Source organism: Heteronotia binoei, chromosome 15 (genome assembly GCF_032191835.1).
Source record: "Heteronotia binoei isolate CCM8104 ecotype False Entrance Well chromosome 15, APGP_CSIRO_Hbin_v1, whole genome shotgun sequence".
NCBI lineage: Eukaryota > Metazoa > Chordata > Lepidosauria > Squamata > Gekkonidae > Heteronotia > Heteronotia binoei.
The window spans coordinates 44,392,815-44,415,205 of NC_083237.1; the positions used below are offsets into that span (position 1 = coordinate 44,392,815).

The following is a 22,391-nucleotide window of genomic DNA, read 5'->3' on the forward strand; positions in this document are numbered from 1 at the left end:
CTGGCAAAGCAAGCTATGATGCAGAAGGAAGCAAGAGAGAGGGGAGAAGGAAAAAGCCAGCCAGTTGCTTGAGGGCCTGATAAGAGCCCTCTGGGGGCCTGATTTGACACCCCTGATTTAGAGGATCTGGAACTCTGCTCCTGTGAGCTCCTGACCAAACTGAGGCCTGAGCAAGAGAAGAGGGTCATCCCGCATTACAGGCAGAGGACATGTAGTGGGGCAATCCAGGGGAAGAAGTCAAACATTGCAGCCAGGAACCCTCCCCCCACCCCTCCGAATACCTCTTGGAAATGCTTAAGGATTGCTGTACAAATAAAATGAGTAGTAATTCTCTAGAGTCCTCAAAATCACGCTGCAAGAGGAATTTTTTTCCATTTTGCAGCCAGGGAACTGAGTCTGTGCATGGGAAATTTGTTCAAATGAATCCTGGCTGAGCTGGGATTTGATGCTGCATCTCTTGGGGAACTTTGTCAGAGAGATATCTCTGGTATTTGTTTAGTACACCAACGCAGCATACTTTGTTCTCCCTATACAGCCTCCCTACTAGGTAGGCTAGGCTAAGAGCAGGTGACTAGTCCAAGCAAACTTGATGTAGTGCTTTGGTGTTGTGATTAGGAGCACAGACTCTAATCTAGGAGAACCAGGTTTGATTTCCCCACTCCTCCACATGCAGCTGCTGGTGTGGCCGTGGCTCAGTCACAAGTTCAGTCAGAGATGTTCTCTCAAAAAAAAATTCTGGAAAGCGCTCTCTCACCTACCTCACAGGGTGTCTGCTGTAGGGAGAGGAGGGGAAAGGAGATTGGAAGCCACTCTAAGACTCCAAGTGAAGCGTGGGGTCTAAATCCAATCTCTTCTTCTTGATGAGCAAGTGAAGCAGAGATCTGAATCCATAGATGGTCCTGGTTGGCTGAATCTCATAAAATCATGGAAGCTAATCATGGTTCGCCCTGGTTGGCCAGTACCTCATCAGTTTGATGTAGTGGTTAAAAGTGGCAGACTCTAATCTGGAGAACCGGGTTTGATTCCCCACTCCTACACATGCAGCCAGCTGGGTGACCTTGAGCCAGTCACAGCTCTCGGAGCATTCTCAGCCCCTAAAAACCAGTTTTGCTCACCACTGCACAATGCTAAGGGCTAGAGTTTGGTGGCTGCCATACAATTTAAGGATCTCCTGGCTATTCTACACACAATGCCATGTAATAATTTAAATGGGAGACCACAGATAAAGTCCAGAGCTGCTGCACAGAGACAGAAGAAGAATTGCAGATTTATACCCAGCCCTTCTCTCTGAATCAGAGACTCAGAGCGACTTACAATCTCGTATATCTTCTCTCCCCATAACAGACACCCTGTGAGGTGGGTGGGGCTGAGAGGGCTCTCACAGCAGCTGCTCTTTCAAGGACAACCTCTGCCAGAGCTATGGCTGACCCAAGGCCAATGCAGCAGGTGCACGTGGAGGAATGGGGAATCAAACCTGGTTCTCCCAGATAAGAGTCCATGCACTTAATCACTACACCAAACTGGCTCTCAGGCGATGCCAAACCATCTCTGAATGCCTCGCACCCTGAAAGCCCTACAGGGTCATTATAAATCAGCCACAAGTGGATGGTACTTTCCACCTCTGAGACTAGCCTGATACACTAACCACTGTCCCACAGAATGAAGTTTGAGTCTAGTGGTACCTTTAAGACCAACAAAGTTTAAGTCTGGGTATAAGATTTTTGTGTGCCTGCACACTTCTTCAGATACTAACCTTCTGGAGTTCATAACATGTATTTTCATTATTTTAGTAGCAGTTTGTTAAGTGCTGGGTTACACCAAGCACTCAGTCAGCATTAAGAGTAATTTATGGGTTTCCTTATCTCATTCAGTGATGCGGTGGAGGGAGAGGGAGTGAAAATGAACTAGGTTTAAGGGAACATAGGGATGATAGTGCAGATACAGATAGCAACTGGGATCTTGGAATGCAACCAGGATCTATTCAGAGTGAAGGTTGTCCCATCCTAGTGCCAGAAATCCAACCCGTAAAGCTTCACCATATTTGGACTATCACCTCCTAAACCAACTATGAGGACAAGAAACTAGTCTGGAAGTAAAGCAAGACTCCAAATCACCGGACTGCCATGGGGCAACTGGCAGGTTTACATTCCAGGCAGCTGTTTCAGCCGATTGGTCTTCCGTGCGAATCATACCACTACTCCCTCCCTCGCCTGCTCTCAGAGGCACGACCTACAGAGGATGATCAAGATTACAGATTCTGCTGAAAAGCTGAAATAGGGCTCAGGAGGAGCCTGGAGGATTTCCCCCACCCCCTTCCCTAAGTCACAATATCCTAAGTCAATTACTCCCTTAGGAAATACAAGAATCTTGGCTCTCGCTGCCCTATACTTAACTCACAAACGTCCTTTCTTCCAGACAATCCAGCTCATCATTTCTGTTAGCTGCAGATTCCTTTTCTGTGGATTCCCAGCAAATCAGAAAGGAAAGAAAGGAGGGGAACAAAAAGGGGGAGAGGGAGAGCTTGCTTTGTCAGGCTCAATCACACAGCAGAACTACTGAGCTAAGCCCTTCTTCCCTGTATTGGATGAGGCTCCTCCCCCTCCTGGTCCCGTGGGAAGGGAGGGAAAGAGCCAGAGCTTTCTTTGCCCAGTTCCCTCGATCTCATGGGAGAGATACAAAAAAAGCATCTTCTGTGTCCTTTATAAAGTTTGTATCTTCACTTCCTGGCATTACATTTTATTACACATGTGGCCTGGCCCAACAAGATCTCATTTATATCAGATCTGGCTCTCATAGCAAATAAGTTTGATACCCCTGCCTTACATCATTCATTATAACTATAAAACTCCTTCATCCTACATTGAATCACTATTTGAATTACTATTGCAATATTGCAATATTGAGCCCAAGTGTACTATTTATGCTTGGCCACTGAAGGCAGCCAGTTAGGCTGAAACACGTCGGGTCGCATCAGGTTCCATTAGTGTACATTGTATGATTTTCTCTTGTATTGAGATTATAGTTGGGCCTGTTTTTAAATTACCTTATAATTAATACATGTATTTTTGATAATTTTGCATTATGTTTTTATGTTCCACATCGTTTTACGGATGATTTGCTGGTAACAAACAGAATTATAGACTAACAATGATAAATATAGAACCAGGTTCCCTGGCCCTGTTGGGTGCCCTTCTACCAAGGTATGTGGAGATTTGCTTGGGGACTGCTAAGCAGTCCCCAAGAAAATCTAAGCAGGCTAAGCAGGTTCAGGCATGAGACAATGTGATGTAGTGATTAGTGTTGGAGTAGGAGCCAGGTTCAAATCCCCACTCAACCATGAAGCTGGCTGGGTGGCCTCAAGCTAGTCACTTTCAGCCGAACCTACCTCACAGGACTGCTGTGAGAAGAAAATGGGGAAAGAAGAGCAATGTATGCTGCCCCAAGCTCATTGGAGGAAAGAATGTACTGCCCTGACGTGGACAGCGCAGTCTCATCAGATCTCAGAAGCTAAGCAGGATGGACCCTGGCAAGTATTTGGATGGGAGACCTCCAAGGAATACCAGCTGTTGGGGGACAGAGGCAGGCTTCATTCAGCCACTTCTTGGATACCCTCCAGGTCCCCAGTAGGGGGAAGTCACCAGAGGTTGCCATGAATTCCAGGTGCAGACACACACACAAATACCAAAAAGAAAGAAGAATGTACTATGACAGATGGATAGAAACAGCCTGTTGCTACCAACTATGGTAGGTGCAGGGCAGCACTTAGAGGGTGCATTTGTATTCAACGGTTAGCACACAATTAAATTTGTGGTGCATTAAAATGATTTCTGTGCTATCGTCTGTGAGTCAACGGTGGTTTAATATGCATTTCCTTTTTTGTCCTTTCAACTTTTCCTTCCCCCTGGGTTGTCTCCCAAACAAACTTTAAACATCCAAGGGGGGAAAAAATAAACAAAACTTTTATTTGTAGAAACACATATTACAAGGATGAGTCCATGTAATCATATCATTGTCCAAGGGGACTGTAGCGCGCTGTGCACAACACCTCTTCCTGAACCACTCAAGTCTTCCCGGCTCCTGAATCCTGGCTGTGGATGCCACACCTGGAATGAGGGACAACTTTGATTGGTGTTCCGTGATGAAGAGCTATTTCCCCTGCAGCGGCTCAGGCCATGCTCTGCCCAGGGTTGGGGGCAGAGCTTCAGTCCGATTGGTTAAGAGAGGCAGGAAGTGTCACCATGTCGGGGGACCAAAGCGTGAGATCAGTGCTTCTTGATCGTCAAGATCCTTCTGCACTTTCTTCCGCATGTAAAAGATGGGGCAGTCGCGGCTGCGGGAACGAGAGCAAGAGGATCATTAGTTCGGGGTGAGAACATTGTGGGGCCGGCAACCTCTATGGGGCTCGTAGAACGAGGGAGGGGCAAGAGTGGAACAAGAAACTGGGGCTCCCCTGGTGAAAAGGAGAACCCAATAGTCCTGGCTCATCTCATTCTGTCTGTTTGGGGTGTCTAGTTTACACATCTGGCAGAATCACATTTTGATTCTCCTAACAAAAAGCACCCGGGGGGGGGGGGCAAAGGCCTGGACTGGCGTTGCCATTCTCCAGGTGGAGCCTGTAGATCTCCCAGAAATCCAGACTGATCTCCAGATGACAGAGTTCATTTACCCTGGAGAAAATGGCTGCTGTGGAAAGTGGATTCTATCGTTTCTCATCTCCCCTGAACACCCTCCCTAAACTCTGCCCTTCCCAGGCTCCACCCCTGCCCCCCCCGCCAAAATCTCCAGGAATTTCCTTACTTGGAGTTCATAACTTTAGCTAGCCCCCCTTCTTTGACACTTTGATTTGTGAAGGGAATAACACATCCCAAAGGGGTACATTCTGTCTGTTTCCAAAGCAGTTTGCTGTTTTTACTACCTCAATCTACTGGTATGTACAGACACTACTTCAAGCCTCTCTCTCTCTGTGTGATCATGCTTCACGCCTCTCTTGGGAGAACCCAGGTGACCCAGATGATATCTTTCAAGCTGGAGCAGAAGGGCTTTGCCTCTCATTCCCCCGCAGCGTCCTGACAGGTGCTGTATTTATAAAGGCCATAAAACAGGTTCAGCTGTACCCCCGCCACCGTAGCTCTTCGTGGGAGCCATCTGTTTGCTGATCGAGGGACCTGTCTGATAAGCAGGTGTAAACACTGCAGGGTGATATAAAGCCATATTTTATCCCAATATCCCTGTGGGAATGGGACAAGAGCTGGGGCTGCTCTGTGAGGGCGCGGAGGGGCGGTCCAGTCCTCACCTGGTACACAACACGTCCTCGTGCAGGCTGCCCTGGCAACGTTGACACTGTGTCCATAGGCGCGAGAACTTCTCTTCCAAGGAGCTCAGGTGGGCTACCTGTTGAGGGGATAAAAGCAGGCAGATGGCAGAGCCCAAGGCATCACGGGCCGCTATCAATGCCCTTTTCTTTAACTCTCCTCTCCACTTCATTTTCCCAATCTCATCCTCCTCCCTGGAATAACCACAGCTTCCACAATCTCACCCAATAGCTTACAAAATTCTTCACCCTGTATAGAAAATCAAGGGTTCTTGGACTCCCAAACCTTGGCCAGATAGCCGTTATCCAGCTACTAGTTAAGTCCATTAGCCCTTCTCACGTACCTACTTACCTCCTTCTGGTAGAGCTCAGACTGGCGGCCTAAGCAGAATTTGCAGACAGCACCTGGAAGGAGAAAAGCTAGTCAGAAAACATCCATTGCCCCCATTTAGGTCTTTGAGGGCTTCTCTGGCCCCACCGACTCTGCAGAACTGCCCCAAATGAATCCAGAGTATCAAAGACAGCTGTCATGGAGATTTGGTGAATGGATTTTACTCATGCTCAGGAAGCGACCGACCTCTGTATTTGGGCTCAGCAATCCAGAAATGCTTGGCTTTCTGTTCTAAAAGGTGGCTTGGCTAATTGGCTTGAGTAACCTGAAGTTTAATCCTCCTCCCATTTTGGTAATTAATTTCTGGCACATGGTGAACTTGTCTACTGCTTGGTAATACTGTGGGATTTGCAGGGAGTACACCGCTCCCAAACACCATCCTTCCCTCAAGAGATGCAGCTTAAAGTTTCAGGAAGACGATGACATGCTCCCACAGAGAACCCTGGAACCCATGTTCCCCTCCCAGTGCAAACCACTAGGAATCATTCTCCACCAGAGGTCCCAAGGTCCAGACCCTGTTCATCTTAATTTTCAGCTTGCATTCTACAACATATGTGAGAATGGGAGGGGCACATTTTGTGGAGGGATAAAGAACTAGAGGGGGAAGACATGCAGGTCAAGATCTGTATGGGCTAATCTGTTAGAGGGGTTTCCTGTTGGTTACAGAAGCTCAGCTCGCTCTCACACAGAGATACTCTCTCACTCTGTGGCAAGTTCCGGCAATAGGAACTTACAACACATATTGTTAAGAAGCCAAGGGCGGCGGTGGGGAAGGGCACTTATTTCGGTAAGAGGTTGCAAAAATAAAAATACTGGGACGGGAAAGATGGACACAGACAGGGTCTCACCGTGATGGTTGAGCACGGCCCGACAGCCAATGCAGGTGCTCCGCTTGGTGGCAAAAGCCATGAGTCCCCCGACTTTGGCCGTCAGCACCGTCTTGCAGCGGGTGTGGTCCCCCTCTGCAAGGGAAGGAAGTGAAAAGGGTCGAGCACGCTCCATTCCATGTCCTCCACGCAATTTAGCAGGAGAGGTCAGGACACCCTTCTCTCTCTCTACACCGCCTTCAATTGGGGCAGAGTATCCAAAGTTCCCCTAACAGCATCCCCTGGGAATAAGCCATCTGAGCCTGCTGACTCAAGAGAGATCTCCATTACAGATCTGTCTCATTTCCTTCTACAGCTGGGGAGCCCTTAGAACCTGGACTTGCCTCCCATGGCTCATGTGAAAGGTTTGCCAGCCTAGAAAAGTTTGGCAAAAGTCAGCTCTTTCCAAAAACAGGAAATAAGAGACTGTGGTGTCCCTCTAATTTTTCTCACCTGTTCATCTGGAGGTGAGGCTCATACCTGGAGATAGATTCCTCCCCCACAATTTCCTTTGAGGGGCCAAGGTTCAGATAGAGTCAAAACACAACAAAGAACTACCTTTTGACCAGGTAGAGTCAAAGCACAGCAAAGAAGGACTGCCTCTCCCTGCATGAGCCCAGTAGGTCTTTATGATCAGCAACCCAACAACTGCTGGTGATACTCGGCCCCAGAGATGTCTATCTGGCCTTGACAAGGGCCAGGTGAAATGAGCTACCCCTGGAGATCCGGGCCCTGCGGGATCTGCTTCAATTCCGCAGGGCCTGTAAAACAGAGCTCTTTTGCCAAGCTTTCAGCTGAGGCAGGGGACATCACTTGTTACCGGCCTCCCCCTTCACTCTATCCCAGTGCTATAAGAGCTGCTGGACCTGGACAATAGGCCATGTCTGTAAGGCAGAATTTGCTATTTAGTACCTATTGTTACTCCATAATTTTAGATTTTATATATTTTAAACTGTTTTTTTACTGTTGATTGTTTTTATGATGTAACCCACCCTGAGCCTGTTCTATGGGAAGGGTGAGCTAAAAATCGAATAAAATAAATAAATAAAAAAAAAGATCTACTCTGTTCTGAAAATCACCCTTGGGCAGCCCCTTAAGACCACTTCATGGAGATAAAGGTACTTTTGCTGTTCAGGGTGTGAACTCGCATGTTCTGGGCATTTTGCCTTCACAGACATGAGCTTGTGAGGAAGGCTAAGGCAGATGTGCTTAACAAGCAGGAGTCGCAGTGCTCAGGGAAACACATTTGCCAGGCTGTGGTCAGATACGCAATCTCTCTTTCCCCTCTTAGGGGAAACCAGTCTGCAGAAGAAGCTGGCTGTGCATTATGCTGACTGAGACAGAGGGGCCTGTGACATCATAAAGTCCCCTTGAAGCAAAAATAAAAATTTAGCTGAATAATCTTTTAAAACAGACACCCCCAGATGCACAAGCAGCAATTTAAACATAAAATATTTTTGTAAAAACCCATCTGCCTGAAGCAGGGGGAAGATTCAGAACTGCGGGGTGAATCCCTGTTGGATAACAGGCAGGCACAATGTTCAAAGTGCAAAAGGCAGAGGGGGAAACTGGGCTCACACTTCACATTGCCCGGTTTTGATGTCTAGATTCTCACTGCATTGGCCAACTGTGAGCAAAGAACCAGGGGACAGTCCCAATGCTCCCTTCTAAGCTGTGGAGTCTTGGGAGCAAAAGATCTAGTTTGTAAGTTACTGGCATGAAAGTTGTGAGCAAGTGATTTGGCTACTGCATAAATGAGTTTGCTCTGGGGCCAGCCTTCCTGAGCAAAGTTAAATGTGTGAGCTGGAGGCTAAAAAAACTGTGAGCCGGCTCACACTAACTCAGCTTGGAGGGAACACTGGACAATACTCATTCCAGACAATTTACTTCGTCAGACAAGAAAGGTGCGATATGAGGGCATGTCTCCACATTTCCTTGCCCCCCCCCCGACGTGGAGGCCAAGCCCTGCCGCACGCTGGAGGAGAGGTGTCGCACTCACTCAGCAGAACGTTTTGCGCCTTGCTCTCTCCCAAGATGGGGTCAAAAATGCGCAGGAGTGGCTTGGCCAGCTGCTGCTCCAGGTAGTACTGGGTGTCAATGGGCAGGTTGTTCTCCAGCACATAGATCGGATCCTGAAGAAACAAAGGCCATGTAAGCAGGAAGCGGTGGTGGGGCAGCAGCAGGAAGGGCTGCAAGTGCGAAAGACCACACCACAGGACTGCTTGTCCTCCCCGGGAGGGTCATTGCCCAATCACTTCCACCCTAATCGCTTGCAAACTACAGGCTTCACTGCAAGAGGCACGCTAGCACTCACAGGCAATAATGTGGGAAACTCAGTTTGGCCTCAGAGATCAGGTCCATCATGGAGCCTTTAAACAGGAACTGCATTTGGATCAGAACACAGAGAAACTGAGGCCATGCAGACCGTTCAAAGATCTACTTCCCTGCTCCAAACAAATAAATAAAAGGATCTCAGCCATCTGCCTGGAGGGCCAACTTCTCTCTCAAACATTAGTTCAGCAGGAAGGAAGAAGAAAAGGACAAGTACAGGATAAGATCTACTTCCACAGAAATGCAGAGTATTGGATAAGCCCTTGCAGTGGGGATCCTCTGCTGTTAAGGAGGAAGGGTTGCCTGTGACCACCCGAAAAGGCTATGCTGGGGGTCAAGGGCTTGGCATGGGCAAAAGCCAGGCGGTTTGTACAAAGGAGGGGAAACTGAGCAAAGGTGACCAAAAAAGCTGGCTGGATCTTCTCCCTTAGGACTGGATATGGGATGGGCTGCGGTTTAGTGGTAGCATGAAGAATTAAGTTCATAAATACACCACTGGGGGATCCCAAGTAGTATTCCAACATTCTCTCCTCTTCCATTTTATCCTCAAAACAATCCCGTGAGGTCAATTGGGCTGAGAGTGTGTGACTGGCCCAAGGTCACCCAGCGAGCTTCCACGGCAGAATGGGATTCGAGTTTGCACCTCCCAAAGCTTCTCAAGGCCTCAGGTTCAGTCCCTGGCATAGCCAGCTAAAAAGGATCAGGTTAGCAGGTGATGGGAAAGATCTCCACCCAAGACTCTGAAATGTTGCTGCCAGTCAGAATAGATGAAGCTGATGGACTAAGGGGCTGACTCAGCAGAAGACAGGTTCATATGTGCAACTCAATCAAGGCCTATTATAGACATTAACCCAAGCCACTGAAAATGGGGGAAGGACCAAGGCCCTGACCTGGATAGCTCAGGCAAGCCTGATCTTGTCATATCTCGGAAGCTAAACAGGGTCAACTCTGGCAAGTACTTGGATGAGGAGCCTCCTTGGAATACCAGCAGTTGGGAGGACAGAGACAGGCTCTATTTAGCCACCTCTCTGAATATCCCTCAGGCCCCCAGTAGGGGTCAGTCACCAGAAGTCAACATCCCTTCCAGGTGCGCACACACACACAAATATACAAAATACCAAAAAGAAAATGGGGGAAGGACGTAAAAACTTACAATACAAATTTCTTCTCGAAGTCCACTTACTACCTGCAGCTACCAACCTTTCTCCCTCCCCAAAGTGTATCAGTGACTGACCTCTTTCTGGGCTAAGACTACTGGGCTAATCATTCTCAATGCAAATACTTATGCCCAATCAGCTCTGCACATGTGTGTGGGGGAATATGCAAACCCACAGTTATTCCCGACTGCCCATCAAATCCCTCTTCCTCCCCTGCTGACTCACTTCAGACTTCATGTAAGCAGCAACTCCTTTGGCAGCGCTGATAATGACGTAAGGCACTCGATCCCCCAAGTTGGGGGCACTGCCGGGATCTCGCCGCCGCATCCTATGGAGAAAAGGCACAAGCAGCGAACTGCGGGTCAGATTCAAAGATGGCAAGAAGGGCTCTATCAGGACTGAGCGTGTTCCTTTAGAAACGAGACGCCTTTAAGGATGCCCTAGCCAGCAAGACAGTGCTGCCAATCGGGCTTCAGGAATTTTTTCAGAGCAGGGATGAGAGTCTGGGATGGGGGGAGCATAATGAGTTGAAGCTAACAGCTAGGGCCAAGATTCAAAGAAGTTTTCGAAGGCGATAAGTGGGAGGTTGGAAACAAAATGACACTATGTTAATAGCACAGCTATACTGGTACATTTACCCTCAGAATAGATTCTACAGAGACACAAAGTGACAGAAAATGAAACACAAGTGCCATTCGCCTCATCTCTGCCCTGCAGATGACACCGGGCAGAGTGCCTTGGTCTCCTTTGCTAAGGGGGCAGTGAAGCAGCCGAGCTAAAAAGGAGTCAGCCTACCGCACCAGGGCGTCTGTGTGCAGCGGATGAGACAGCCGCAGTCAGTACAGGAAGCCCAGAGCACAGGGTGGGCGTCTCAGGAGGTTCCACCTGCAGCTGGGACCCAGCCACGACTATTTCTGCCTTTCCCTTTGGTCACGCCTCGTTGGCCTTCCCCACACCTACACGCCTCCCCCTCCCCTGCAGTACATACGGGTTCCCACCAAGACTAAAGAGACCAGGTGGGGGAGAGCGAGAGCACGAGATCCAAGGCCTCGGATGATCAGCAATACCCTCTTTGCTGAACCCACCCACTCAGCATTTTCAAAATCCATCCACTGGATGACTGCATACTCAGAACAAGGTTAGGACAAGGGCCATCCCCCCGTGCTCTCTTCTTCCACGGGTCAAGGACCTTGAAGGAGTCTCCAGGAAATATCCTCCCTGCTTCCCTCTAAAAGGGAGATTTCATAAAAATAAAACTGGTCTCCCTCAACTCACCGCTCAGCCAGCTCCACGTGGGCCTGACGCCCTGCATACTCATCTGCTGTGCGGGTCAGTTCTTTGGTAATCACCAGCTGTGAGATGTCAACTCTGTTACACAGCAGGTCAGAGATCACCTCCTTGGCATGGTCCACGGCACCTGTAGGGTCTCTGAAGAGACAGAAAGAGGCATGCGTGTGTGACAAATCAGGGCCCCTTTTTTCAAAACAGGCTACCGAGAGAGTCTGGGTGGTGGTAGACTGCAGGAGTTAGATAAATGTTCCAAGTGATCTATGGCTTCCGGGAAGCAGCTTCTAAGAATTTATTCTAGCACCCCTGATGGTAAATCAAGTAGGGGAGCTGTGTAGGTCCCTCCCTAGCAATAAAATATAACACGGACCCAGTGGCACCTTAGAAACTAACCAGGTGACCAAAAAAAAGGGTGGGGGGAGGTTTATGTGTAAAATTACACATCTATTCATGGAGATGTCATACGTTTATAATCATCTTTCCTATAACCAAGTATAGTTGTTAATAACATAAAATACAAAAAATGTTTATTACAGCAGAGGAAGGTACCCATATATGTAACTCAAAACGGATGGATTTTTATGCGTGGTTTTTAATGTTTACAATTTGATTAAAGATTCTGTATCATGTTGATTTTTTTTTTGGAATTGATCTTGACATTTCTACATACAAGGTTTTTCTTCTTTTCAACCGTTTCAGTTACTTGGCTTGTTCTGGGATGGAAGTCTCCTCCCTTTTTGGTTGTTTTCATCTTAAAAGTGTAACATTTATTCTCACATAAGCTATTGTGAGTCAAAGCTCGTTTCCTTAGATGCATCAGAGTGTCCGTTTAAAGCGACTAAATTTATACCTGTAATTCAAACAACAGAAAATGGCAGGGGAGTGCAGAACTTACAAGGAGAGACCGGTGTAAAGCAAGAACTAATCAAAGAGTAATCCATCTATTCCAAGTAATCCTGAAGCGATTCTGGTTTTACACTGGCATCCCTTGCAGAAGGAGACTGAGATTGGGAAGGGCAACCATGAAGGAGCTAGGAAAGATCCTTCAGACTAAAGATGTGTTGCTGGTGACCAAGCTCAAGTTAATTCATGCCAGAGCATTCCCTGTTACTATGTATGGGTGGGAAAGTTGGACACTGAAGAAAGCAGACAAGTTAATTTGAAATGTGATGTTGGAGAAGAGTTTTATGGATACTGTGGGTTGCCCAAAAGACAAATAAGTGGGTTCCAAACCAAATCAAGCCTAGAAGAGGGCTAGCACTTAACACTTACGCACACACACCCCTTTGCAGTTTCTTCTCACTCCCCATCCCACCCCTTTTCAGTTGCTTGAACCATACATTCTGCTGTTTTGGATGGATGCTCTACAGTTTGTTAGAACTACTGAACTGGAAATATTTTTCAACCCTGGGCCAAAACGAGCACCTGTCACCATATTCCCTCAGGAGTGCCCACCACATCCTGGGTCAAGCTAATAGACCCACCCACACACACAGAATGAGGGGGAGGGGAGCCTCCATCACAAATACCCACAGACCTATCGATGAGAAGCTTCTGCAGACAGGTGTTGATGAGGTTCGCCACTAGGGGGCAGTTGTCACGACGCACCGTCTCAATGCCCTTGCAGTCCATCTTGTCATGGGTGTCAGGGTTGGATGAGAAGTACAGGCCGGCATAACGCTTTTTGTTGATGAGGAGGTAGGGAAAGTACACCTGGGAGGAAGGCAGATTTGAGAAATAGGCAAAAAAAAAAATCAGTGTACGACTACAAGCATCAACATGGATGCTGCAAAAATATATTATCTAAACCCCCTCTCTCTCTCTCTCTCCAGATTTGTAGAAATACTCAACTTGGTAAGAATAGTAAAAAAGTACACACTAAAATACAATGTTTGTATACATAGATGTTGTAAGAGTCCAGCGATCTTCCTGTTTAAAGGAGAACCTTCTGATTATTTGTGCAAGGGTAAACAGGAAAATTTCAACATCTGTCTGGATTCTGAATGTGTCTGGAGGAAAACTTCCAATTATATGGGGTCCCTGACCCCACACACTTGACCCTGAACTTATTCATTATGGGCTGGATCCAATCAGCTTTTTCATTTAATCTCAATGGGTCCATTCCGCATGGCTTTTGTTCATGCAACTCCCTGACTGCCAGCATAGCCTTTTTGGTGGTCAGAAGGGACCCCCTGCTCCCCTTTTCACCAGCAGAAAAGCTAGTTGGATCCAGCCTGCTGAGGTCTACACCTCCTCCTTACAGGGAAAATCTTTTCTCAAACAACTTTATCAGCAAGCTTCACTGTTCATTGATTGATTGGAAGCATTTCCATTTGCTTTTCTGGACAAAGGAGGGTCAACTTTCCTGCTGTAGCTGCTCATCATCCACTGACTTCCAGACAGGATTCTGGGTCCTCCCACATTCTCTTCCTGCTTTCTTAGAACCTCGGATTTTGTTTTAAGCTGGGTTTCTAGGAGAGCAGGAAGAGAATGTATGAGACCACAAACATTTCCTTAAGATCAGTGGCTGCTGAAGAAGGCCCACAAATGTGTTTACCTTGGCCAGTGTCTTCATGATCCAGTGGCTGTCATGAAGATACCCAGGGGATTTTTTGTAGCAGGAACTCCTTTGCATATTAGGCCACAAACCCCTGATGTAGCCAATCCTCCAAGAGCTTACAGGACACTTAGTACAGAGCCTACTGTAAGCTCCGGTAGGATTGGCTACATCAGGGGTATGTGGCCTAATATGCAAAGGAGTTCCTGCTACAAAAAAAGCCCTGAAGATACCCCCTCAGGAAGACCACTCAGTGAACTGAGAACCTTGCTCTTCAGGTGTGTTCATCCACAGTCCAGTTTCAAAGGTAGGCTTTATTATTAACTCAGCCCCTTGTTTGCCCACAGCCTTTCCAACATCAGAGGCACGGTAGCACCTGGTTCCTCCCCACTTGGTTCTGAGGACATTCTAGACTCCTTGGCCACAGCAGGAACAGAGCGTAGCATTCAGGGAGCAACAGGGACAATAAAGGAAAAGTAAAGATTTGATTTTTTTTTAAAAAAAACTAACGTGGTCAAAAAGTGGGATATTGAGAAAACAAAAATCAGCAATCATGCAACTCACCTTCTCAAATTCCAGCTTGATGGGGGGTATAAAATGACTGGAGACCCAAGCGGCTGCTTCCCTGCCTATTTCCATCGCCTTGGCGACCGACGACACACCCAGGCGGCACATCACAGAGTCTGTGTCCCCGTACACTACCTGTGTGTTGAAGGACACCAAAACGGAGGCTTTGTAGGCTAGAGCCCACTTCTTGGCTCAAGTACAGAGATGCCAGCCCATCCCTCTCCCCACCTCGAGTCCAACGGCAGAAGTGCCTTGAGGCACCATCAATGGCAGGAAAAGTACTACAGAAATATTTTAATAAAGACTTCCTCCTCCTTTTGTACAGAGCCCCGTGGCGCAGTGTTCAAGCTGCAGTACTGCAGTCCTAAGCTCTGCTCATGACCTGAGTTTGATCCCTGGCGGAAGCTGGGTTTTCAGGTAGCCGGCTCAAGGTTCACTCAGCCTTCCGAGGTCGGTAAAATGAGTACCCAGCTCACTGGGGGGAAAGCGTAGATGACTGGGGAAGGCAATGGCAAACCACCCCGTAAAAAGTCTGCTGTGAAAATGTGAAAGCCACGTCACCCCAGAGTCAGAAACGACTGGTGCTTGCACCGGGGACCTTTCCTTTCCCTTCCTCCTTGTGCAGCTCCCAACTCAAGAACACATGAAGCTGCTGTCTATTGACTCCGACCGCTGGCCCCTCAATGTCAGCAGTGTCTATTCTGATGACAGACCTCAGGGTCTAAGAGAGAACTCTCACTTCACTCGCTACTTGGGTCCTTCAAGCCAGAAATGCCAGGGGTTGAACCTGGGATGTTTGTTTATTTTATTTATTTTCGTTAATTTCTAGTCTGCCCTATCCCATGAGCAGGCTCAGGGCAGACGACATCAAAATTAAGCAATAGCAATAAAAATTAGAAATAAGTTAAAACAATAAAATTACTCCATGTTCTGCATGCGAACGACATGCTTGGTCACTGGGCCAGAGCACAACTCATCCTCTTGTTCTACTGCCTCTATCACTCCCCCAGCCGCAGGGCTTTTTTTGTAGCAGGAACTCCTTTGCATATTAGGCTGCACACCCCTGGTGTAGCCAGTCCTCCAAAAGCTTACACGGCTCTTAGCACAGGGCCTACTGTAAGCTCCAGGAGGATTGGCTACTTCAGGGGGGGTATGGCCTAATATGCAAAGGAGTTCCTGCAACAAAAAAAGCCCTGCGGCCAGCCACAAGGTTGGCCACTCTCTAACTCTTTCTCAATACCTTCCTTGAAGGGCTCTGTGCTCCTCTGATCGATGTCTACTGGTGACTCCCAGCCCAAAGGATGTACGCCTGGCCTCAATCAGTAGGGGAGGTCTACTTTCTCAGCTCTGGTTCCAGCCTGGGGGAACACTTTCCCAGCTGAGATCTGGGTCCTGCAGGATTTAATGCCGTTTCACAGGGCCTGTAAAATGGAGATGCTCCGCCAGGCCTATGGTTGAGGTGGTGGCAATTCATCTATATTGGCCTTCCCTGCTCTATTCCACCATGGCTGGCTTTCCTCACCCACCCATTTGCTTTGTACCCTTCCATCTACAGCTACCCACAATCAGAACCCCTTGGGACTTTAACTGCGCAGCAGACACCATCAAATGTTTTGGTGATTAATAATTGTATATATTTGATTGTTGTATGATATTTCGACTATGTTGCATGCTTTAACCATCTGTGCAGGAGAAGGAGGGCTAAAAAACCCATCAATCATACAAACAACTAAAAGCTTTCTCCACTCCCAGTGGCTGTTATGAAGACATCAACACTGCCAAAGACAGCACATGAGATGAGAAAACAAGGGCAAAAATACTAAAGACCGGAGGGGTTTTAGTAACACATCAGGTTTTTTTCCATCCTAGAGCATTTCTATGCCTTCTTCCTCTCAGGAAGTTGGCAGCTAGCTTCTGTCTTTCCTTTATGGTAGCCTAGCCACCGCCGCCCACCCATCTTCCTACCTTGGCATCAGCGCTGTAACCATTGGCAATGGTGTATTTGGATTCCACCAGCTGCTTCGTTTTCTCAATCATCTGACGTCCAAATCCAGTCACGCTCTAGACGCAGGGGAGAAAGTGTGACATGAAACTTCAAGGGCTCCAGGAGACTCCAACTTATCACTGCGTTAGACGTATCCTGAACCCCTCCCCTCCCCCCAACCACAGAGTTCTCTCAAATGACGTGAATCTGTATAGCCCAATCTGTCACCTCCTAAGAAATTCTTTCCACCTGGGAACTAATCTGCACCCATTCTTACAGGCTCAGCAAGGCTTAAAACGCATTTTTCAAAACCCCTGTTACTTTGGCCTGCAACAATGGCTTTTTAAGAAGCGACAGCCAGCGTGATGTGCTGGTTAGAGAGTTGGGCTGGGATCTCTGTCATTCAGCTGGTGCCTTCCATCTTCTACCCCTCCCTCCCAAGACACCTTGTCAGCTCTCTCCCCCTGCCCCCCCAGATGATGCTCTGGTACTCCAGAGTGTGGAGAAAAATCTATAGGGTGCCATCTTGCTTCTTTAAATATTTTAAAATTGAAATTGTCATGCCAGTTTTTAATTTGCATGCTGTTTTTATAATACATGTTGTACATCGCCCAGAGCCTGGCATAAGTCGGAATGGGATAATGAAGCAAGTGCAATAAATAACAGCAACAACCACCACCACCATCTGGGAGACACAGGTGCTGTTCTCCACTCTGCCATGGAAGCTGGCTGGGTGACCTGGAGCTAGCCATCCCCTCTCAGAGCATTGTGCTGAGGATAAAGTGGAAAAGCTGAGAAACACCGCAAGCCACTTTGGGTCCCTTTTGGGAAGAAAAGGAGGATATAAATCAAGCAAGGTAGAGTTGCAAGGTGGCTTTGCTGAAATACATTCTCTTTTTATATCTTATAAGATGTTTTACTATGCTAACTGTTGCATACCCCCAGCGATAGGGGAGTGTAAAGGAAAACGTACTTAGTGCAATTCTGCCTGCAACAAGCACTGCAGCTGCACACAGCACTTCAGTATAATTTTTAATGAAATAACAGTGCACATATGGGAGGAGCGGAACATACAACGGGCCATTTTCATGTTACTACTTAAATTGGCTTCTGAAATTGTATCAGAAGAGATACCTCCTGCTACGTCTTCTCGCCCAGGTAGAAAAAATGGGGATATGATTGCTTCCCCTTATTTCAAGAACACAGGCAGGAATCATTCTGGCGCTTCCACAAGGACTGTCAGACACACGGAAATCTTCCATGAGATTCACCCCACCCCACCTCTGTACTTGGAGTTCCCATTTGGCTGACAGGTCTACAATAAACAGCCTTAGTGCACTTTTCTAATCTATTTCTGAAAATAATCTGAACTGAAAATAATCTGAACCTCTTGTGGTTGTGAATTCCATCAAGTTAATGATGCGTTGCCCAAAGTGCTACTTCCTTTTGTTTGCCCTGATTCCGTTGTATAAAAATGTTTATCAGAATTGTGTGGGCTTCTTTTCTAAAGATACTTCATAAATCACAGTCAGGTCCAGCCAAGGATTGCCAGTAGGAATGTGCTCCGTCAGCTTAAGTGACAGCAAAAATGAAGAATAGCTTAAGTCGCCCTCCGATTTGTCCTTTGCCAATAAGTAAGTGGCTGATTTGATAGCAGAGGGGGGTTCAGCAACTGCAGCTTCCTACATTTGAGCAACGATCGGTCATGACTTCTGAGCATGCTAAACTCAAAAGGCTTACCTGAGAGATCTCGAGGCAAGGCAGCTTGCCCACTTGGGCCCCGGTGAAGCCGTAAACGGAGTTGGCGCTGACCTTAAGGGCCAGCTGCCGCCCATCCAGCACTTGGCGCTTAAACAGATCGGTCTCCCGCTGCAGCTCTCCCTTGGCCCTGTGCCAGTCATGATAAAAAAATAGAAGATCACAAAGCAGGGAAGAATAAAGGTCAATCTGGACACGACAGGCGCATCCCTGTGTCTTTCTGCTCACCTGTCAAGTACAGGAGGGGAGCTCTACTTTTTGAATCTGAAAACAGGACATGCAGGGTGAGCAGAGTGAACCCTTGACCCCCTCTATTATGTTAAATAGTCCAAGGTGTTTTAATCAATGTGACGGTGGGCTACACTCCTCAGGGGCATCAAACTCATTTGTTATGAGGGCCAGATCTCACATAAATGAGTCCTTGTTGGGCCAGGCCATATCAGGCTGGGCCGTATGTGTTCCTATTTAAGATTAGGTAGCAGAGATATAAACTTTATAAAGGAAACAGACAAACACAATTAAAGATTTTTTTTTTTTTTTAAAAAACACCTTAAAACATTAGCTCTCAGTCTTAAAGGTGCTTTCTTTGTATTTCTCCCATGAGATCCAAGGAACTGGGCAAAGGAAGCTCTGGCTCTTTCCTTCCTCCTCCAGGGAACTGGGAGGGGGAGGAGCCTCAGCCAATAGAAGGAAGAGAGGATTGGCTCAGTAGCTCTGCTGTGCAATTGAGAGTCTGACAAAGCAAGCTTTACCTACCCCCCCTTCCACCCCAATTGAGAGAGCCTGGCAAAGCAAGCTATGATGCAGAAGGAAGCAAGAGAGAGGGAGAAGGAAGCGGACAACAGCCAGTTACTTGGGGGCCTGCTTCAGGGGCCTGCTTCAGGCCCCGGGCTGCATGTTTGACACCCCTGGCCTATATTATTTATGTTTAATATTATGTATTATCTTGCTCTCTTTTCCTTGTTATTTACCTACATGATTGAATTTTTTGGCATCATTAACATGTCTGATACTTATGCGTTGTTTTCAGATTTCTGTAATCCTAGTCCTATTGCTTTGTTTGTCAAATGTCTTATTCCATTTATTGCACTGAGTTACATTGGGCATTCTGCCTTGAGTCTCAGTAAGGAAGGCAGACTACAAATAAATAGATTCCAGCCTCTTGTCATGCATGCCCAGCCATAAGCCCCAGCCGGGTATTCCAACTATCAATCAGGGAATGTAACCCTTTGACCACTCCCTCCCTTCGTTCTCCCACGCTTTCCAACGAGCCCTAAGTCCAACCTATTCTCTTGGCTTCTCCTTAAAAGAAACTGGAAACCCCTTCCTGCCCTATTCCTCACTTTAGAGAATTCCAGATCCCACATGTGAACATTCAAAGCTTAGACACAGCTAAACCATTGGCTCTTCTAGCTGAGCACCATCCAGGCCAACAACGCAGGTCTCTCTCAGCCCTATTACTGGACAGCCTTTTAGTTGGAGGTGCTGGGGACTGAGCATAGAACATGCAAGCTTTACAGTTGAGATATGGCTCATCCCCTGTGCCCATCACTTTTAAAACCCAGAGGTGTCCCCACACGCTGCTTCACCTTTTGCGGGCTGCCAGCAAGTTCTCCAGGATTTCAGGCAGCAGCCCTTTGCGAACAGACGCCTTCACAAATTGGTCGCCGGTCGGGGTGCGGATGAACTGCTCTGACAAAAGCCTAGCAGGGAAAGGCAACATTCAATCAGAGGGCGCACAAGCCAGTCTTGCCACCCCACCCTTCCATTATACATCTTCATCTTTGTCTCTAATTACTCCTTCCCCCTAAATATCCCATATATAAGCAGCAGCATCCTTTGAATTCCCATTAATCATGTCTCACTGAGATCTTGGTGCAGAGAAGGAGGAGCCAAGTTTTTGGGCCTCGAGGATCATTCCACAGGATGCTGGGTGCAATGGACTGTAGGGACAATCTTAGTGATTCTGGGGCCAAAAATCTAGGATGGACTCTCAGATTTACTGCCACCCCACTGGCAGCCCCCCACCTCCAGGCCCTGAGTATTTCACCCGCCACTCATATTTTATATACTGCATAAATGCTCACTGATCCAAGTTTGGATCATGCCTAGTTTGGAATACCACTGGTTATCGCGACTACCAGTCCTTTCTTTGTGGTTAATTCATTTCTTATTCATAACAAGGTGTTGTTACTATTTTCCATAAATAGTGCTCATTAATAAAGTGTTGAAATTGCATAAAACAAACACACCTTCCCTGCCTCACCCGCGCGCACGAACAACCTGGCTCTACTCCTCCCATTCTGTTAGCCCAGCATAAAGCAGCAATTAAAAGGCCCTCTGACACTCACCCATAGCGCTCTACCGCCCCCTGTTGCAGCAGTGTGGTATAGCACAGGTTGTGTGCCATCATGATGGAAGGGTACAGAGAAGAGAAGTCCAAGGTAGCTATGGGCACATCGTAATAGCTAAAAGGGAAAAAAGAGGGATGGAGGAAATCTGTCATATTCCTCCTCTGCATCTTGTTAGGTTTAACCTAACTCTACCTGCCCATCTACACCTCTGGAGAATCCATGTTCCACCTGACCTCTGGCCATAGTCTTATCTATTACTTTCTCAATCTGCAAGGAGCTCAAGAAACATGCTTCTTCCCTCTTCCATTATACCCTCACAGCCACCCTGTGAGTGACTTCCTCATCAGCTTCCATAGCAGAGTGGCAATTTCAGCCTCCAGTCTGGAGATTGAAATGGGTGCTTAACAAAAATCAGCCATTCCAGCTCTGAGCTCCATGCTCAGCCTTATTAGAATCCACCCCAAACCCAAGCTGTCCATGGTTCCTTCTCCCAACTCACAAATACCTTTGGGTCCCCTCATGACATTAAGAAGAAAACTGCAGATTTATACCTCACACTTCTCTCTGAATCAGAGTCTCAGAGCAGCTTACAATCTCCTTTATCTTCTTCCCCCACAACAGACACCCTGTGAGGTGGGTGGGGCTGAGAGGGCTCTCACAGCAGCTGCCCTTTCAAGGACAACTCCTGCGAGAGCTATGGCTGACCCAAGGCCATGCTAGCAGGTGCAAGTGGAGGAGTAGGGAATCAAACCTGGTTCTCCCAGATAAGAGTCCGCACACTAAACCACTACACCAAACTGGCTCTCTGACCCATTTCCCTTGCAGGGAACCTGGAATACCACATGTTGCCCACTCTCTGCAGTAACTCTCAATGGGTTGAGCTCTTCCAATACATACTGCAGGGCAAGGAGAAAGCATGCAGCCCTTTGCACAGACATGTGAGGCCTCACCCTTTCTGTGGCTCAATGACGGTGGCTCCAGCGTAGTCTTCTCCGCCTTCCGACTTCACCACCGGCATCACCAGATCCTGCTTCATGGCCTTTGGGTACAGAGAAGAGGCAGGTCTGGAAGTTTCTAGCCACTCTCCCATAACTCATAATGTCATCCACATGGGTCTTTCCCACTACTCTCACCACTACCTGCCTGTTGCACAGATAAGATAAAAAGACTAGCAACTGACACGGCACTTTACAGGACAACCCGAGCAAAAGCACGCTTCGAGAAAAAGCACTTCTAGGAAGGCTAGACTGGATGCCATAATCAGCTTCCTCATCATTTGGTCATTGATAGAGATCAGCCATTGCCCCCAGCCACAAATCGATTATGGGCTGAGAGGTCCAGAAATACAGAACCATGCCATGTGACTTGTGCTTGTCGGTCTGCCTTCCTTAATAGGAAGGGATGTGTCTCCCAGATCCTAGCCTGACCCCCTAACCAACTGCATCACGCTGGCTCTCAATGAAGAGAAGAGATGGAGAACGGTCCCTCTCCAAGCCTAATTTCAAGGTTGTTTTGCCTAAAGCAATTATTCTTATGGGGTGATAGTCTACAAGGAGATGCATTCAGAAACCCATCCTGGAGAAGATGTTTTCAAAAGGGCTTACTGAGGCTTTCCTCCTGGTCTTGCTGAAAGATCAGCAGAGATATCAAAGCACTCGGAAGAGGCTTTAGCATCATGTTCTCCTGCTCCTCTTTTAGCCACTCTGCCCCCAACAGAATGAGCCTGGAGCCACATTTCGATGGAAGCTGTACTTCTCATACTGTCATATCGGAAGCTGCCTTGGAAATCAGTTGATCAAAAAGCTCAACATAGATCTTTAAATCAGAA

At 47.5% G+C, this 22,391-nt stretch overlaps 1 protein-coding gene across 1 annotated transcript in view; it reads right to left on the reverse strand.

Annotated features, from left to right (window-relative positions):
* Nucleotides 1–3,941: 3,941 nt before the first annotated feature.
* The window catches only part of POLD1 (DNA polymerase delta 1, catalytic subunit), a 31,907-nt gene continuing 13,457 nt past the window's right edge, over nt 3,942–22,391 (reverse strand). Inside the window, exons 14-27 of the mRNA XM_060255461.1 lie at nt 21,514–21,602; nt 20,561–20,677; nt 19,799–19,912; nt 18,192–18,339; nt 16,433–16,528; nt 14,465–14,602; nt 12,881–13,056; nt 11,332–11,484; nt 10,282–10,384; nt 8,568–8,700; nt 6,551–6,664; nt 5,664–5,716; nt 5,294–5,391; nt 3,942–4,330 (exon numbers count right to left, since the gene is read on the reverse strand). Coding sequence (XP_060111444.1) covers nt 4,234–4,330; nt 5,294–5,391; nt 5,664–5,716; nt 6,551–6,664; nt 8,568–8,700; nt 10,282–10,384; nt 11,332–11,484; nt 12,881–13,056; nt 14,465–14,602; nt 16,433–16,528; nt 18,192–18,339; nt 19,799–19,912; nt 20,561–20,677; nt 21,514–21,602 — 1,629 coding nt within the window. The 3' untranslated portion in view covers nt 3,942–4,233. The remainder of the gene's footprint in view (nt 4,331–5,293; nt 5,392–5,663; nt 5,717–6,550; nt 6,665–8,567; nt 8,701–10,281; nt 10,385–11,331; nt 11,485–12,880; nt 13,057–14,464; nt 14,603–16,432; nt 16,529–18,191; nt 18,340–19,798; nt 19,913–20,560; nt 20,678–21,513; nt 21,603–22,391) is intronic.